This window comes from Pongo pygmaeus, chromosome 4 (genome assembly GCF_028885625.2).
Source record: "Pongo pygmaeus isolate AG05252 chromosome 4, NHGRI_mPonPyg2-v2.0_pri, whole genome shotgun sequence".
Taxonomy (NCBI): domain Eukaryota; kingdom Metazoa; phylum Chordata; class Mammalia; order Primates; family Hominidae; genus Pongo; species Pongo pygmaeus.
Window position 1 is genome coordinate 99,709,319 of NC_072377.2, and position 19,155 is coordinate 99,728,473.

General features: G+C 41.3%; 1 protein-coding gene across 10 annotated transcripts in view; it reads left to right on the forward strand.

The window, feature by feature from the left end:
- Positions 1 to 19,155, forward strand: part of RHOBTB3 (Rho related BTB domain containing 3) — an 87,118-nt gene that overhangs the window by 56,683 nt on the left and 11,280 nt on the right. For 3 of the 10 annotated variants that reach the window (XM_063665018.1, XM_063665022.1, XM_054487892.2), the window contains 2 exons: positions 1,139 to 1,235; positions 5,473 to 8,774. The exons of 3 other annotated variants lie outside the window; for them this stretch is intronic. In XM_063665018.1, coding sequence (XP_063521088.1) covers positions 1,139 to 1,235; positions 5,473 to 5,588 — 213 coding nt within the window. In that variant the 3' untranslated portion in view covers positions 5,589 to 8,774. Of the gene's footprint in view, positions 1 to 1,138; positions 1,236 to 5,472; positions 8,775 to 19,155 lie in introns of those variants that run through there. 4 more of the 10 variants (XM_063665023.1, XM_063665021.1, XM_054487897.2 and 1 more) reach the window with 2 other exon arrangements.

Below are 19,155 nucleotides of genomic sequence, written 5' to 3' on the forward strand. Positions count from 1 at the left end.
GAAGAGATAAACAAAATGTGGTATATATGTACAATGGGATATTATTCAGCCTTAAGAAGGAATGAAATTTTGATATCTGCTACAACATGGATGAAACTTGGAAAATATTACCGTAAATGAGCCAAACATAAAAGGACAAATATTTTAGAATTTCACTTATATGAGGTATCTAGAATAGTGAAATTCATAGAGACAGAAAGTAAAACAGTGACCTGGTAGGGATAGGGAGAAAACAGATTGTTTAATGGTACAGAATTTCAGTTTGGGATGATAGAAAAGGCCTGGAAATGGATAGTGGTGTTGGGTTGCCCCACCATGTGTATGTACTTATTAATGACACTTAACTGTACACTTAAGGATCGTTAAAATGGTAAATTTTATGTTACACATATTGTACCACAATAATAATAATGAAAAAAAGAGTTCTATACTCATGTACCAAAGTTGCCTGCCAGCAAGTTACTGTCATCTGCATTGGTGGTTGGATGGATCAGTGAGTGTCACTGGATGGGCACCAAGGTGATGATGTCAGTGGCCTGCTTGCTTGGAGTTTTCCCTCCGTTAGCAGCTGTTGGAACTCAGAATGAGGAGAATGGAGCTGGAAATCCTGCTCAGTTTACTGTACTTCTCATTAAAAGCAAATATTTAGACACAGCTTTCTCTTAGAAACATTTACACATTGAAACCCATGCCTTCGGCCGATGGTGTTTCCTCCTCAAAATATTTTTTGGCTTGCTCCTCAGGTGAACTTGTTTTAACATTGCTCGCCATCATCTGCTACGCAGATACAGGTGCAGTTAGTGAAGTCCGTGGCTTTAGATTAAAAGCTTAAATTAAATCTTCAAGAACCTCAAATAGATGCAGCCATGCGTTGCTTAAAGATGTTTGGCCACTCCGGCAGCCGTAGATTGTTACTCGCTGTTGGCTTGGCTTCTTCTGAGAATGTACTTTTAACATTATTTGCTAATAGTGCTCCCTCATCTTGTCTGCTGTCACAGTAGACTGAAAGCTGCATCAGGTAAAGGCACATTAAACATGAATACAGGCTCTCCGTGATTGCTCCCAGGCCGTTCTCTTGATCTTATCATACTGGTGGCCATTAGGTGCAATATTATTTCACTTTTCATTTTTCTTGCAGTTTCACCACTCTGATTGCCTTTCAACCTGGCTACTTCATTTCATTGCTACTAACTACCTCATCTTCAGTCAAAAGCCTGAATTTCAGGATCTTTCAGGTAGATTGCTAATTTCTGTTTTGAAAAGAAAACTTTATGTTCTTTGTTCTTAGATTTGAGACATAAGTTGTAGAAGTACTTATAGCAAAATAAGAATAGTCAATGTCATAAATTTCTTGTAAATTATGCAGTGTGGTAATTGAGGAAACAATTTATAGTCACCTGTGTTACATAAGTGGCTTAACCTGTGTTACACAAGGAGTTTTTCTAATGATTATTTTATAGCTACCATCCATTTTTAAACGCATTTTCTTTCCCTGAAATAGATAAGGTGACAAAATGTGTCCTCAGGTGGCATTTGGTTGTGAAAAATGATATCTTAGTTCTAACTACCTAAGTCAGCAGCAAAGTTTAAACAGTACAGATTTAAAAAATTTTTATAAAGGAATTTAACTCTTGTTAACTATAGGATATATAGCTTTATTGTACTGGATATCTGTATTTACTGAGTATATCTATATGGGAGTCCCTTATATTACTTTGGAATAACAGTTTTTCATATATAAAAAATGTTGTGAAACTTACTGAGAGTATATGTAATATGCTTTCTAAGGTAAATTATAAAAATTAAAACCAAAGTGTGAACTACTGAGTACTGCATAAAAAGAAAAAAATGAAAATATAATAGTTGTCAGAATAGACAGTTTAGATGCAGTGGTTTGCTGATGTTGTTATCTAGCATAGACTCAAGGAAAATTTAAGCTAAAAATAAAAGGAAGTGAAAGATTACCTGATCAAGGAGTTTCACAGTCTGGACAAATAAATCTCCGTGGAGATAACTGAAGTGTCTTCTAGGGTGGGGGACAGAAAGTAGGGAGTGGGTGAGGAGAAGGAGAGAGAGAGGGAGTAAGGGAAAGGGAAAGAGAAGGCTAAAATTTACAGTTCTTGGACTCTTCCCTCCCTCCTTCAGTCACAGTAGTTCCACTTTATCTGTTTCATATCTTGAATTCTACCTAAAATTTTACTTCGTAAAAAAGACTCTGCTGGTAAAAGATATAAAAATCATATGGTCGAGATGGTGATTCCACCTCGGTGTAATCCCAGCCGACTTGGGAGGCTGAGGCTGAAGGTTCACTTGAACCCAGGAGTTTGAGCCCAGCCTGAGCAACATAACGAGACCCCTGTCTCTAAAAGAAAAAAAAAGTAAAAATCTCTTGTTTTTATTCAGCTACTTGTGCAGTTAAAGAAAACCCAGGAACACACAATCCGTTTTTGGGAGATATATTCAGCCGGTCAACAAACATTATATGTCTATTGGGAGCCTCCTTACATAAGTCAACTATTAGTACAGTAGAGAAGCATAATCACATCAAAACAAAACAGTTATTTATTAGCTATGTACTTTGTGCAAGGAAAAAGCAAAGTCAGTTCATAAAGATAAGGCTTGCATATGCTTGCTGTCAGAAGGAACATTCTTCTATAGTTATTCTTTAAGTAGCTGCTTCTATAGTTATTTAAGAAGCTTGCTAAAAGTTAAATGAATTGCACTTTGGTCCTGGAGCCAGTTTCATTATGTTACCTTAGGTCACTCTTATTTGTAAGAGAAGAATAAGATTATTTTCTACTTACTATCTTGTATAGATATATGGTATATATGGAGTACTATTACAACCTTGGGAGAAAGATGCCCTATAAATCCTTTTAGTTATGAATTTTCATTATATGGTATTACCCAATTGCCTATAAAGTATGTTATGACACCTGGCATGGTGCAAAGCAGGACTTCCAGTGCGATGTGAGGTGGCAGGCTAAGGAGGAGATGATGTGTGGATGTTGCCTTCTGTTCCTTTGATGGGAATTAAAAGGGAATCATGAGATCTCTCATTCTGCAGTGCCTCTTCCTGTCCAGAGTCCTGCTATGAGGTGTCATCCTCTTGGGCAGAGGAAAAAAGCGCCTTTTGGATAAGGGAGAATTTAATTGTCTAAATCAATAGTTACTAACTGGCCATCTATGGGTTAGGTGTAGCCTGCCAACATGTTTTATTGGGACCCCACAGTTAAAAATGTATAGTACTGGTATTTAAAAATAACCATATTTTGGCTTCTTTTGAAAAATTGGAAGATCTGGCTACCCCAGGCCCATTATCCTAGTGGCAACATGTGGCTTGGCGCTGGCGGCCCACCTAAAGGAGCATGCGCTCTCCAGAGGGTCCTAAAGGAGCACGCGCTCTCCAGAGGGTCCTAAAGGAGCATGCGCTCTCCAGAGGGTTGCAGTCACTTCTCTCCAGTGCTTTACACCTGGCCCACTGCACACAGTCACTTGAAGTTGGGGAAGGTTCTTGTCACAGTCACTCTACAGCTTCCTTATAGAACTGCCCATCTTCAGTTTCAAAAGTTCTCAAATTACTATTGGAATTCTACAATTTGTTTTCTGTTGACTGAGAATTTTTCATTTTTAGAGGTGTTTAGAAGTCAAAAAGTGAGACTGGAAAAGATGTCATGTCAGTACAGGCACAGATACATCAGAACCCAGTTAAATAGGTCATTAAGTATTAGGTTTTTGTATACTGGACTCATGAACACAAACAGCAGTGCACAGGAATATGTTACCCTTGGCATTGATGGATTCATTATTCTCACAGTTTAATTTAGCTCGATATTATGTGTTATGTGTTACGGGGTTTTGTTTGTTTTGTTTTGCTGGCTGCCAGAGCTCATCTCTAATAACTTTTCTCTGGTTTTTAATATTTACTGAGGGAGTAGCCTCATGTCACCTTTGCTTCCTATTGAAACTTAGAGCTGAGCAGCTAGTTTGTATGGTCCTGCAGCCTGAATCAAGACCCTATTAATCTGACTTATCATAGAAGAGGTTAAACAATAGATGGAGAATCAAGTGATTCTCCTGCCTCATCCTCCTCAGTAGCTGGGATTATAGGCATGCGCCGCCACACTCAGCTAATTTTTTTTTTCTTTTTTTTTTTTTTAGTAGAGACGGGGTTTTGCCATGTTGGCCAGGCTGGTCTCAAACTCCTGACCTCAAATAATCCGCCCGCCTCGGCCTCCCAAAGTGGTGGGATTATAGACATGAGCCATTGCACTTGGCCTCCAGCAAGGTCTTTATGATCTGTGTCTTGTGTCGGCCTCCTACCTCATTCTGTAACCTAGAATGCCTAACTGTCTGGGAATGCAGCCCAGTAGGTTTCAGCCTCATTGTCCCCAGCCCCTATTCAAGATGCAGTTGCTCTAGTTCAAATGCCTCTGACAGTTGTGCTTCACCAAAACTAGAGAATGAACAAAGCGAAGGACCTGGAGTTCAGGAATGCAGGGATCCAACCCCAAGGCAGGAAGCAAGTCCAGAAAGCAGGCAGGGCAGCAGCAACAGGAAAGAACAGCTTATCTGATGACTGGCCGGGTGGGAAGCACAACTGAGAGGGCTTGAAGGACTTTGGAAGACTAAGTTAACTACAAAGAAAACTAAGTATTATACAAAAAAAAATTAGCCGGGCGTGGTGGCAGGCGCCTGTAGTCCCAGCTATTCGGGAGGCTGAGGCAGGAGAATGGTGTGAACCCGGGAGGCGGAGCTTGCAGTGAGTCCAGATTGCGCCACTGCGCTCCAGCCTGGGTGACAGAGCAAAACTCCATCTCAGAAAAAAAAGAAAGAAAAGAAAACTAAGTATTATAAATGGAAAAAAAAAAAAAAAGTCCGTTATATCCATGAAAAACAAAAGCTTTATTGGAAAAGAAAAGGAAGCCAGGCATGGTGGCTCACACCTGTAATCCCAGCACTTTGGGAGTCCAAGGCGGGCAGATCATGAGGTCAGGAGATCGAGACCATCCTGGCCAACAAGGTGAAACCCCGTCTCTACTAAAAATACAAAAAATTAGCTGGGTGTGGTGGCACACGCCTGTAGTCCCAGCTACTCGGGAGGCTGAGGCAGGAGAATTGCTTGAACTGGGGAGGCAGAGGTTGCAGTGAGCTGAGATCGCGCCATTGCACTCCAGCCTGGGCGACAGAACGAGACTCTATCTCAAACACAAAAAAAAAGAAAAGGAAAATAATCAAATACTACTCGAAGTAGTGGACAAGATATATATAATTGTAAGTCACATAATAACTTAAATCCTGATCCTAATTTAACCAAAATGGTAGTAAATTGTTTGGGAAAGCTTGTGGGAATGGTAGGAGATGTATCACAGAGCTTGGATCTCATCTATTAAAGAGGAAATCAATAGCTGTTATCTTAATTGATCCACAATAAAACATATTAGGTTAACATTCTTTTTCTTAAAACTTCAGTGGAAGAACGCAGTTTTGTTGAAAAGCACAGATGGCCGTCGAATATGTACTTGAAGCAGCTTGCGGAATACAGGAAGTATATTCACTCCCGGAAATGTCGTTGCTTAGTAATGTAACCTGGAGCTTTTATATACTACATTTCTTTTTTATTATTATGAAGAATGGGATACCTCCAGGTTCCAGTAAAATTCTTCTGACCGAAACCAATGTGGGTGTTAGAAAAATTACCATATAGCTTAATATGTTTATTAGTTCTCTTTGGAAAAAAACTACCATTGTGGTCTTAAAAGGGAACAAATATACCATAGGCTAAAACTAAGGCTTTCACTCTAGAATGAAAAGCTGTTTTGCAGCTATGTTTTCCCTTAAAGATGTCCTGTTGCTTTAGTGATATTTAGACCCCTCTCAGTTAAGAAATGCTTAGATTTAAAAAAAAAAATTATGTAGGATTAATACAGAAATTTCATCATGTCTGATTAATTGCTCTGTTAAAATAAGGGGCATTTAAAGACCCAACATAACCATTTGTATAATGAGAAATCTAGGGGAAAACCAATCAGTCCAACATGAGATTTTAGGAATAGAAATTTGCCCGCCATTTGGAAAGTGAAATGCCACTTAGTTCCCAATTGGTGACAGTGTTTGAATCATCATAAAAAAAATACCTGCTTTTCATCTGGACAACCCAATTGAGCCACTTTATCTCCTTTTGGCAATCTGAGTAGGCAGGGAACCTAGGCAGGGCTGGCTTTCTTATCGTGTAACTTGTGTAGCAGCACAGGGCCCACACTTAGAAGGACCCCGCACTTGGTTCAAGGCTCTGCTATAGCGGAAATTCTTAATAATGTTTAAAGAAGGGCCCCATGATTTCATTTGGTGCTGAGCCCTCAAAATTATGTTTATTTCGTGGCGGGAAATATCCTGTGTTTTCTTGCTCAAACAGCTTTCTCTCTGAAAGCAGAAAAGAGGCACTGATACAAAGGGAAGAGAAGGAGGCTCACCGGAGGGAAGAGAACATAGTGAAGATTCCCACCTTTGGGGAGGTCTGAACCACCCAGGGCCTCCACTGCCACCTCGGCTGGCAAGGGAGAAATGTGTTGTGTTGTCTCAGCTTTAAAACAGTCACAGTTCTTGCTCTATCATAGATGAACAAATACTTTCTTGATCATTCTGTAAGACCAGGAGGTTGTTAAGAGCGACTAACCAGCCTAACTTTAATACACATGTATAAAGATGTTCACAGAGAAAGATGCTCTGTAGAGAATTTGCTACCAAAGTTGGCTCAAGAGTTTTTTTTTAGTGTTATTTACCAAGATTAGAACGTCAGTGGTTTAAATTCTTTGAATTCTTTTCAAGGACTGCAAGATTATTTGATAAAGAGTAGCATGAATCTTGTCCTCTAAGATTACACAGTAAGTTCAAAGAAAGGATATAAGTCAAAGACTTGTTACATAGAGGGAAAATGGACTGGGATAGAGGACAGAATGATAGTTTCTTTCTTTCATATCACATGTATAGAGAAATAATTATATCAGAAACTCACAAATCTAGAGATGGAAAAACAGATTACTGTCTATTGTCAGCATCATTTTCATCTGTAAGTCAGTACTGGAATATATTTTTCTTTTAATTTCCAGTGACTTTAGAATACACACAGTTTTTCCAACTTTTCAAAAATTTGATTAAATGGTTTTATAGTATAATATTGGGACCCCATACCGTTAGCCCTTGTATGTATGCCAACACTGCCATAGTAAAACATTAGGCCAGGCATGGTGGCTCAGGCCTGTAATCCCAGCATTTTGGGAGGCTGAGGCAAGTGGATAACTTGAGGTCAGGAGTTCGAAACCAGCCTGGCCAAAACAGTGAAACCCCATCTCTACTAAAAATACAAAATTAGCCAGGTGTGGTGGCACACACCCGTAATCCCAGCTACTCAGGAAGCTGAGGCAGGAAAATCGCTTGAACCCAGGAGGTGGAAGTTGCAGTGAGCCGAGATCTCACCACTGCACTCCAGCCTGGGTGACAAGAGCGAAACTCCATCTCAAAAAAAACCAAAGTGAAACATTAAAAATTCCCTATAGATATATTCCAGGAAATATTTTAATTGGGCTGATTTTAATTAGGTTGTATCAGTGAAGATTACTGGAATCGATTTTATGTCTTTTGTATTTTAATCACTTGAGTTAATCAACCACTGGCAAATCCCATATGACAAGGATTAGCATTGTAAAAAATAGATACTGTGGTAGATTTCTAGAAATTCATTCACATTTAAGACTTTTAAAATGCAATAATAGCCTTTTGTTTTTCATGAGCATATTCACACCCCTATATGAATTACAGCATTTAAAGTTCAAAATCAGTAACTTTTAATCTAGGAAATTGAAAACTATAAGTTGCAAAGCAAAAAAAGGTATTTTCTTGAAAATACTAGTTAACGTTTAACTAGACTATAGGTAGTTCCTTAAGGTTGTTTGACCTGAAGTGGAGTTGGATTTGGAAGCTGGTGCCCAGTTGGTGTGGAGTGTGTAGTTTTGTTATGAAAGTTCTCTACCACCTACCTGTGTGAGTGACACCAACACCCAGATGTCACAGCTCTCCAGAGCTAGTCAGAAGAGAAATCAAATTAGTATTTAAATCCATTTGCATATTGACTCGTCAGTACCTTTAACTCAATTTAATATAACAAGAAATTGTAAAATACTTATAACGTATCTTAGAGAAATGAGTGCTGGTTTTGAGAGTTGTTTTTTTAACTGAAAGATTATTTCTAGATGGGTAGTGCTTTGTGCTGGTTTCTGCTTCCATATATTTCCCAGTCATTTTAATTAGAGAAGATACTGTATGGTAGAACTAAGGCCTTTCCTTTCTTGGCCAAAGTCTTTACCCTATTTAACCCTTTGTATATTTCTGACTGCTCACTGTTCGTATTATAGGAGACTAGATTTGTAATATAGAACTCTCCATAACATGAATGAAATTAATTCTGTCCAAGCCAGCATGGTGGCTTCATATTGAGTAGTAACAGAAGTCTGAACAATTGGATAAATTTGACTTCCAAGACAGCTAAACTTTCAACTGCAATTTTAAAAACTACACTACACTGTTATAGTTAATCTGACAAAAATGTCCTCAAAGAGTACTTTATTTTATTTAAAGCATCTGTTTAATTCAACCTTTAATAATTTTGCAAAGAAGGGTATGTGTGTATTTTAATATAGCCTGACCTGAATTTGTATGTTTTTAGCTTTAGTATTTAACTTTTTGTAACAAATAAACCTTTTTTAAAACAAGTTTAATGAAGTGTCCTGTAATTATTTTACCTTGGATGTTGAAATACTGAAATGATTTGGAGAATGCTGCCTTGTATTTCTCAAGCATAATTATGCTTCACAGATAATTTTCATTACGTGTAAAATATCTAGAATGTTGCTGATACTATAGCTGACTCATGTGTGGTGAGATAAAGAAATTTATATTATCTTTAAAAGTTAAGACCAGAATTTATCTCAGCAAAATAACTGCCTTTATTTAGAAAAATGCTTTGATAATTAAACATAGAAGTGAGCCCCTTGTAGGCTTGAGTGTTGTCTGGCACCAAGGCTTGGGAAGTGGAGAAGCTGCTCTGCATAATAGATGGAAAAGAATTTGGAACTTCCCGGGGCTGAGGAGCCCAGGTAGGGAGGGGAAAGAGACAAGGCAGCCATACCATTAGAATGGATGGTGCATGGAGTGATGCAGCCCCTCCCCAGAACGTTCCCAAATTTTCAGTAAAGCCTACTAAACTCATGAAGGGTTCCACAGTTCCTTTGGAATTATGTTCCTAACACAGATCTGATCTGGACACACATCTTCATAGAAGAGTCCTATGGCCTTTAGTTACCTCCACAGTCCTCTCTGCCATGAGGCCTTTTATAACTTAGCCCTGTCTTTTCTGCCTGAGCACTCATCCCCCAGGCAGAAAAGGTACTGCCATCTTGACACACTGCACTGTCCATTAAGATTGTGTACTGGCAGACTTTAAACTCTTCCTATGGCTTGGGGTGGGTTGCCATTCCCTGTCTACTTTGCAAACTCCTGCATATCCTGAAAAGCCCATCTTAAATATCATTTCTCTTTTGTTTTCTGTGACTTTCCCAATAAGAATTTGTTGCTTTTGTATGTACCTTTCCTTAGCTCTTTATTCATACCTTTGTTATGGTGCTTATGGCATTTCTAGGTATTTGGGTTTTGGTGGTCTCTACTGGGCTGTTACTTGAGGGACAGGGACCATGTCTTGATTTTTCTTTGTGACCTGCTTCCCTACCCTCCATCTAGCACAGGGCCTGGCATAACCTGTGTAATACATGGGACTGAAAAGTCCAGATTGCTTCAGCTGGAACAATAATTGCAAACTTGTAAATGAAAATGAAAAGCATGCTAACACTTAAAACTGTTTGCTCAATGTCAAGAGTAGCCAGTATCTGCCAGCATGTGGGACCAGGGTGATCAGGGAGGCCAAGTGTATGGGGAGTTGATGAACATATAGAATGGAAAAGTGATAAGTGATGGACCACTGAGGAGATGCAGGACATGAACAAAATAGTCCTTGGAGACATCTTTGCCTGGGAGTCTTCACTGGAGTTTGGGCAGTAAGATGAGATGGGGAGACAGAAGAGTTTTTGTTGGGCATAACGAAGTTGGAAATTCTCTTGGTGCTATACACAGTGTTTGACTGTATGCAGATGTTCCTTTAACTGCATGCACTTAATTTTCCATGTCATGAGGCAGGCTGTGTCTCAACATCTCAGTTGTCCTCTACTGTTATAGCTTAATGTTCAACAGTAAATTAATGATCAGCATTAGCATAAAAGTGTCTGGCATTCTCTCACGTGTTCAGAGCAAAGAGCTCTCTTATTTATAATTATTTAAGAAAATAGCATGCAATTTATGTCACAGCCTGACAAGTTCTTCCTGTCTGCTGCCTCCCAAAAAACCAATGCATTGAGAAGGGGGTCTCAGGACCAGGTGGTATCTCTTGGTCTGCCAAAATGCTAAATCTGAAAAACACCTGGAAAACCAGTTCTTTAGGTTTCAAAATAGTGATATTATCCATAGGAGTAGATGGGGAAATTACAAATTTTGCAGCCTTCAGTTGCATAACCCTGGGGCAGTAAGCAACTTACAGAAAAGCAAGTTAAGCAAACAATGGATGGTTATTGTTCACCCATGCCTATTCTTTAGCAAAGTTCAGGCCCCTACCATAATTCTAACCTTGTGACCTTGTGTGGTTTCAATTTTTGAACAAGGAAGAGATCGGTTCAAGGAGGGAAAGGACTGTTAACAATTTCCACACAAGAATGAGCAAAAGTACTTTAGACAGAAGCAAGATGGAGTCAGTTATATTAAACTTCCCTTACTACTATAATTTTTGCAAAGGCAGTTTCATTTAGTGGACACAGTATATTATTATTTTTTAATTAAGGAGAAAGGAATGGGGATCTCAACCTCTCTTCCTTTGTTGGGCACTTGGAAGATCTGAAGAACTTTTTAACCCAAAAACATATGAACAAAAGCCAAAACATTAACTTGCCTTGAAGGTCAAGCCCAGTCCCTCATCTTTGACCTTGTGCCTATCCTGTTTTGTTCATGCCCAAGCAAGATTCTGTTTCTTCCCCTACTACCTACATCACCACTAAAATGCTTTTGCTTTCAATACTTGTAACCTCTAGGACTCCAAAGGTCCCAGTGGTTTGATCTCTGACATGTCATATTCAAACTCAATGGTTCAACAGTCAGAAATTACTAAAAGGGGTCTCATTCTCTTTATTTTTTGATGGTTAACATTGTGTAAAAGGTAATATATTTGCCTGGCTCAAAGCTCAAAATAATATAAAAAGTCAACTTTGAAAAGAAAGTGCTAGCTCCCATTCCTTCCCCTCATGCCCCGCATCCTTCACAGGTATTCGGATTTATTAGTGTCTTGTGCATGAAAACTGTTTATTTATGTGAATACAAGCAGATGAAAGCGCATATTTCTCATCTTCCTCCCTATAGGAAACAGAATAATGGCCTCCCCAAAAATGTCCAGATTCCTAATCCCCAGAACCTGTGAATAGGTTGCCTTTCATGGCAAAAGGGATTTTGCTGATTTGATTAAGTTAAGGATCTTGAGATACGAGATTGTTCTGAGAGGGTTCCTTGTAATCATGAGGGCCTTTATAGGAGGCTGGCGGTAGAATGAGCATTAGAGGAGAAGGCAGTGTAATGGCAAGAGATTTGAAGTGGCTGCCCTTTGCCCTCAGGGGCCCTGAGCCAAGGAATAAAGATGGGTTCTAGAAGCTGGAAATGCCAAGGGGATGAAGTCTCCCCTGAGCGCCTCCAGAAGGAACCAACCTTGCTGAGACCTGGATTTTAGTCCAGTCATTCTGATTTTGGACTTCTGACCTCCAAAGCTGTAAAGAGAAAAGTCTGTATTGTTTTAAGTCACTGTGTTTGTAATGATTTGTTACAGCAGCTCAGTCAGTCCAGTAAACAGTTGGTTTAATGAATTGCTTTGTGGGGTCTTAATAGCTGAAACACAGCATTTTGTTAAACAAGTTGTTCTCAAACTGTAGCAGTCATCAGAATCCCCTGAGGGGCTAATTAAAACAGGGGCTGGGTGTGGTGGAGTGTGCCTGTAGGCCCAGTCACTTTGGAGGCTGAGGTGAAGGATTGCTTGAGCCTGGGAGTTAGAGTACAGCCTGAGCAACACAGCGATACCTTGTCTCCTAAAAAATAAAATTAAGGCCGGGCACGGTGGCTCAAGCCTGTAATCCCAGGACTTTGGGAGGCCAAGGTGGGCGGATCACCTGAGGTCGGGAGTTCAAGACCAGTCTGACCAACATGGAGAAACCCCATCTCTACAAAAAATACAAAATTAGCCAGGTGTGGTGGCGCATGCCTGTAATCCCAGCTACTCGGGAGGCTGAGGTAGGAGAATCGCTTTAAACCCAGGAGATGGAGGTTGCAGTGAGCTGAGATCGCGCCATTGCACTCCAGCCTGGGCAAGAAGAGCGAAACTCCATCTCAAAAGATAAATAAAAAAAAATTAAATTAAAATACAATTTAAAAACCCAGAAACAGAATGCTGGGCCTCAGTTGCAGAGTTCTGATTTTGTCCATCTGGAATGGGACCTGAGAATTTGCATTTATAAGAAGTCCCAGGCGATGCTTATGCTGCTGGTCCACATATCATGCCTTGAGAACCCATAAGACAGTTCATTTCAGTTCTCAGGTCTGGAGCAGCACCCAGCTCCTCGAGGGCCCTTCCTTCTCCTCCATTCACTGTCCCAGCCCACAGGGGCTTACAGGGGCCTCCCTTGCCCTTCCACCACCAGCGTGACCTTTGACCTCTAGACCCCAGGCTCCTTCTTTCTCCTTGATAGTTTTTCCAGTTCCATCACTCGACCCCCATTTTTCTAATTCTGTTTCACAAACATTTGACCAAAAGACCACACTTTTCCCTGAGGCCTAGGGCAGCCTAGCAGCTACCACCTCCCAAAATGATCTCTCTTTGTGGGAGGGTGGGTGGGAGCTGCGGGCTGACCTAGACCTTCTCAGGATCACACATTCAGCCCTGTGCCCTCCCTTCACATTTTGTTGACCTTATAATCTCTCCTGCTCAGGGTTTCTCTGGGCTTATACTGAGCGCTGGGTCGTTGACCCTTTGGACCAATCAATGACCCAGGGCTATGAATTCTCATAGAGTTGATACAGGAGTTATTAAGAAATAATTTTTAGGCAGATAGTAAGGTTCTCGGTGGAATTTTTCCTGTAATAAGAAACAACCCCTGAACCATCTCTTTCCTAACAGAAAATGCGGCTTGAAGGGCCAGGCCAGCAAGCTTTGACATGCCAATGCAGGCCCATAAAAACTGGGCTCACTTAATATGGCGATTCCTGCCATCTTTTCCTTGTTACCAGGTGTACCAAATGTCATGGCCACCTCCAGATAACACCATGGGTTCAGAACATCATGGCGGCCCGTATTTGCATACTAAAGGGCTAAGGTGGGAAGGCCAGGGTTTTTGTGGGCTAGGTAAATGACACATCTGGTCAAACCAATCCCTTGGGCCCTAAGCAAACCAGACACCACCTCCTCCAGCATCGCAATATAAGCAGCCACTTTTCTGTGCACACAGGGTTTTCTCTTTGTTCGAATCCCCCCTCCCTCTGTGTCTGTACTGGGGAGCTACTTTCTTCTTCCTTCCTTGTTTCTTGCCTATTAAAGTTTTTGCTCCTTAAAACCACTCCACGTGTGTTCATGTCATTAATCCTATTGGCTCGAGACCAAGAACCCTGGTATTCCTCCAGTCATCAGAGCCGTATCAGAGTTAATGTAAAATTAAATTCTGAAAAAACTTAGAAACAGTCTTATATGAATTTTAAAGCATTTTAAACATGAAATTTGAGTCCCTCAATATTTTTTGTTTAAAATGATAGAATTTTCTACCATCTCAGAATATATATTTTTACCTGAGTTTTCTACCTTTTTGTTAATTCCTGATTTTTAAAAAATATTCAGCTGCCTTGTAAGAATGAGAAGAAATACTAGAGCACAATCATAAATAAATAATCTTTTTAAGCTTAAGAGCCTTGCAACACCAAATTTGGCTAAGCAAGTTCTAAAGAGAGTTACTGAGTAACACTGTCCTCAGGCAGGCTGGCTTGGAACTCGAGAATGCTTTTTCCTTCCTCCTCCCAAGTGGAAGTATCTTGCTTTTGGCTTTACTTTTCATAAGTTTAAGGCTGAGGAAAAATGCAACATCCTCAGTTTCAGTTTCCATAAAATTAAAATTTATGTAGGCAGTTTTCATTTTCCTCAAAATCTCTCGTCTAATTCTCTCCCCATTGTCAAGCCTGAGTCACTGAACACACCATTGTTTTTGGGGCTTCTGTCCCATTGGTTGGAAGAGGACTAGGGTTGGTTTTCTAAATTTAGTGACTTCCTCTGAGGAGTGGATGGCCTCGGAGGCAATGAAACCATTCTAGTTTAAAGTAACTACATACCAAAATCCCTGAGAGGCCACCTGGTAGAACCCTGATTGCAATGCTGCGGTGCCCAGGCGAGGTTAAAATGCTTTCTTTGACTAGACAGAAAGCAGAAGTTAAGAAAATTCCTTAGCAAGAACTCAGATATAAAGATTATGTACAAAAGCTAATAGGCGCTATTAAGTATGCCTGGGCATTTTGCTAAGCTGCACATCACCACCACCACCAACAACAATAATAACAACAAAACCTTCTCTTTTATAACCTTCACAATTTTTGTTTGTTTGTTTTGAGACGGAGTCTCACTCCATTGCCCAGGTGATCTCCGTTCACTTCAGCCTCTGCCTCCCGGGTTCAAGGGATTCTCTTGCCTCAGCCTCCCGAGTAGCTGGGGTTACAGGCACCCGCCATCACACCTGGTTAATTTTTGTATTTTTAGTAGAGACAGGGTTTCACCATGTTGGCTGGGCTGGTCTCGAACTCCTGGCCTCAAGTGATCCACCTGCCTTGGCCTCCCAAAGTGCTAGGATTACAGGTGTGAGCCACAGCTCCCAGCCTGGCCCTCATGACTTTTAATGAATGTGGTAAGAAAGACTGATCTTGTATAGCACCTTAGTAGGCATTGGGTGGCCCTACGCTGCTAGAGGGTGTCCTTGTAAACATATTTGTTGTTTGTAACTTACTTTTTTGTTGTTGTTCACAAATGTCATTTGCTCAGACATCCAAAGAAGATGGGCTACCATTAGCTCTTACTTTTTGTGTGTCTTCTAACACTCTCTCCAAAATATAATAGTTGCTTAGGAAATGTCTGTTGAATGTAACAGAACACAGCAGGGAACACAAAATCACTGGTCTCCAAGTGGATGGTATTGACTGTTTGGGCCCAGATACCCATTTGTGCTTGGGGCCCAGGGAACTTGGCCAGAGGGCTCAGGGGAGAGGCCTAGGGGACACCAACATCAGTGGAAGGGTGAGGCATCACCTCAAGAGACTTCACAGGCAGGACCTCAGGGAGGGGCAAGTGTGGAAGGACAGGAGGTCCATGGGAGGCATCCAGGAATAACTTCAGGAGACATTGGGGCCTGGTTTGGGAGCAGGTAAGAGGTGTTTGCATGAAGTCCATAAGCTGGTGAGGCCCGAGGAAATGGAAGTATTAGTTATTATTTCAATATCACCATTTACTGTGCTCTTACTGAGGGCCAGACATTCTGCATACATGACTTCCTTCAGAAGAGCTGATACGGCACAGGAAAGTGGTCTGGTGGGGTGGTTGAGCATGTGATGAAGCCAGACTGCACAGGCAAATTCACATCCCAGCTCCACCCCTTCCTGTGCGACCTCAGACAGGTAAAGTGACGTCTCTCTGGACTTTATCTGCTCATTATAACGTGCAGCTAATGGACTACTAACCCCATAATGTCACTGGGAGGAGTAAATGAGGTCATACGCATTAAGTGCTGAAACCAGTGCCTTGCACAGAGTTAGCACTCTGCAAGTATAACCACTCTTATTATCTGTATCATTTTATTGTCCCAGCAATCCAGTGACCAGGGGCTTTGCATGTCTCTATTCTAAAATGAGTACAGTGAGTAATAGCCTAAGGTCACATGGTTAATAAGTGGCAGAGCTGGGAAGAACTAGGACCTGACTCCAAAGCTCACATACTCTACCGACTAGCAAACAGCCTCCACAAGCATTCTAAGAAAAATGTACAATAATCCAGCAAACACGCAAGTCAATGTCCTCCTTTGAGGATGCTGTTGCATTGCTGTCTTTGGGCAATGTGAGGGAGGCTGGGCATGTTGCCGGGAGACACATTCTTCTGGTTGACTTGCAAGGCTGACTCCAAGGTCAAGGAGTTATTAAGGTCATCCTCCCTCCCCACTTTCCTTCCCACCCACCTCTGAGGAAACTATTCCAAAGTCTGACCTGATTAGGATTCTTCAAATGCTGTAACTCGTCAACACACCAACCTTGTGGTTAATATTTGACTTAACCCAAAATGGATAATAGGAAAGAACAGCATGCTTGGTAGGAAGTGTTTGGGGAGAATGGAGAGCTGGTTGCACGGCCCATTCAGCCGCAGGGAAGCCAGAGAGTGAGGTTTCTCTGTTAATCATCTTTAATTTTAATTTAATTAGTTAATTTAATTTTCATTATCCTTAATTCTTATAATAAGAAGCCAAACTAGAGAGATTTGCTTACCTATAGTCACACAGTTGGGAAATCGCCTAACTGGGATTTGAATTCAGTCCACGTGGCTTCTAAACCATGAAAGGAGCAGGAATTTTAGATTCTAGGGCCAGTTCCTGTTAGGAGCTGAGCAGCTTAAACATTCCCTCATTGAAGAAAATATGCTTCAATAAAGTTGTAGAAAAAGGAAGAAAGAGAAGAGAGAAAAGAAAGGAGGAAGGAGGAAGGGAGGGCAGGAGAGAAGGAAGGGAGGAAGAAAAGTATAGGTAGCTAGAAAAATGTGTTCTGACTGGTTCTGTAACTACTGTAGACCAGTGATGTGTTCAAAGCAAGGCCAGCAAAACTGGATAAAAATGGAAAAATTTTGTTTCTGGGCAAATGCTTCTCACACCCTCTTGTGATCTTCTGAATTTATTACCCACTGTGACACCCACAATATAGCCTTGTGACACGGAATTCTACAATCCATGAAGAGCAAGTGCACCTTTTTGTGTTTGCTTTTGCTAACTGCTTGCTGCAGTTAACAGGTCCTAGAATTTATGATTTTCCAGGAGAGTTCAGTCTTAACGATGCCACTTATACAGTTGTCGATGCTTGGGACTGTATTGATAAATCAGCTCTAACAGCTCTTAGCACAGACTTTGGTCTATAATGATGCTTGAATTGAACCGGGAGATGAAGACTCTGATGGACTTTGTGTCATTATTGAGAAACTTGGGACTTACGCCAAGTTATCAGCTAAAAGTGTAAATAAGTTACAGAATGCTGACAGGAGAAATGCCAAATATTGACGTGATGCACCCATTCAGCATCTGTCTTAGGCTGTTGGAGCTGCTATAACAAAATACCATGGACTGGGTAGCTTATAAACAACAGAAATATATTTCTCATAGTTCTGAAGGCTGGGAAGTCCAAGACCAAGTTCCTGGCTGCTTCAGTGTCTGAAGAGAACACATTTCCTGGCTTGTAGATGGTGCCTTCTCACTGTGTCTTCACATGGTAGAAAGGACAAACTAGCCCTCTGGGTCCTCTTTGAAAGGGCACTAATCCCATTCATGAGGGCTCCACCATTATGACCCAATCACCTCCCACAAGGTCCCACTTCCTAATACCATCACCTTAGGGGTTAGGATTTCAACAAATGAATTTAGGAGGGGCAGAAACATTCAGACCATAAGAGCATTCGTTGCATGAAATGGTGTTAACTGTGGAAAAGCAAGTGAGAGCGGCAAAGGGGAGAGAAGTCAACGCACAAAATATTAGCATTTCCAGTGCTTCCGAGAGAGGTGCTTCTTGAAAAAAGGATAGGTAAAAATTTTGAGATATAATGGGTACTTAGTCACTACTTTGGAAATTCACAATGCATGTAACATATTAAAGGCTCTGGCAAGTTCCAAGGTCAAGCTTCCAGCCCAGCAGTCTTCACAAGCCTGTGTGAATGTCTGCTAAGTAAATTTACCAAGCTTGGGGTCTTTCCAGTGCTACCCCTAGCTCTGCTGCTAGTGTCCTGGACAAATGAAACATCTACTTCTTTCTTTCTTTTTTTTTTTTTTTGTCTGAGATGAAGTCTTACTCTGCCGGCCAGGCTGCAGTGCAGTGGTGTGATCTGTGCTCTCTGCTCTCTGCTCACTGCAACCTCTGCCTCCCAGGTTTAAGCGATTCTCCTGCCTCAGCCTCCCGAGGAGCTGGGACTACAGGCACACACCACCATGCCTGGCTTTTGGCTTTTTTTTTTTTTGGAGACTGAGTCTCACTCTGTCATCCAGGCTGGAGTGCAATGGCACGATCTCGGCTCACTGCAACCTACACCTCCTGGGTTCAAGTGATTCTCCTGCCTCTGCCTCCCGAGTAGCTGGGATTACAGGTGCCCACCACCGCACCGGGCTAATTTTTGTATTTTTAGTAGAGATGGGGTTTCGCCATGTTGGCCAGGCTGGTTTTGAACTCCTGATCTTAGGTGATCCACCCACATTGGCCTCCCAAAGTGCTGCGATTAACAGGCGTGAGCCACCGCGCCTGGCCTAATTTTTGTATTTTTAGTAGAGACAGGGTCTCAGCATGTCAATCAGCATAGTCTAGAACTCCTGACCTCAAGTGATCTGCCCATCTCAGCCTCCCAGAGTGCTGGGATTACAGGCGTGAGCCACCATGCCCAGCCGAAACATCTACTTCTAACATGTTGCAGATACTAATTCCACAGTACTTCCAGAGTGTCTCAAGTGTAAGACTGGATTGGGAGCCCTGATTGAGCTCATCTGCTGCATGACTCCACATGACTGATCCCCTCTTCATCCCTCTAAGCTGGAGGTGCCTCTCAGGGATGCTGTTTTCCATCCATCCTCTGTTACCCTTTCCTATATCTCAGCAAAGGGAAAGAGGTAAATATTTTAAATGCTTTTGGGGTTTAATGAGGCTAAGAGTATCTGTTTTTAAAGTTTATCAGATAAAAGGCAAAGACTCTAAAAATGAGCACAA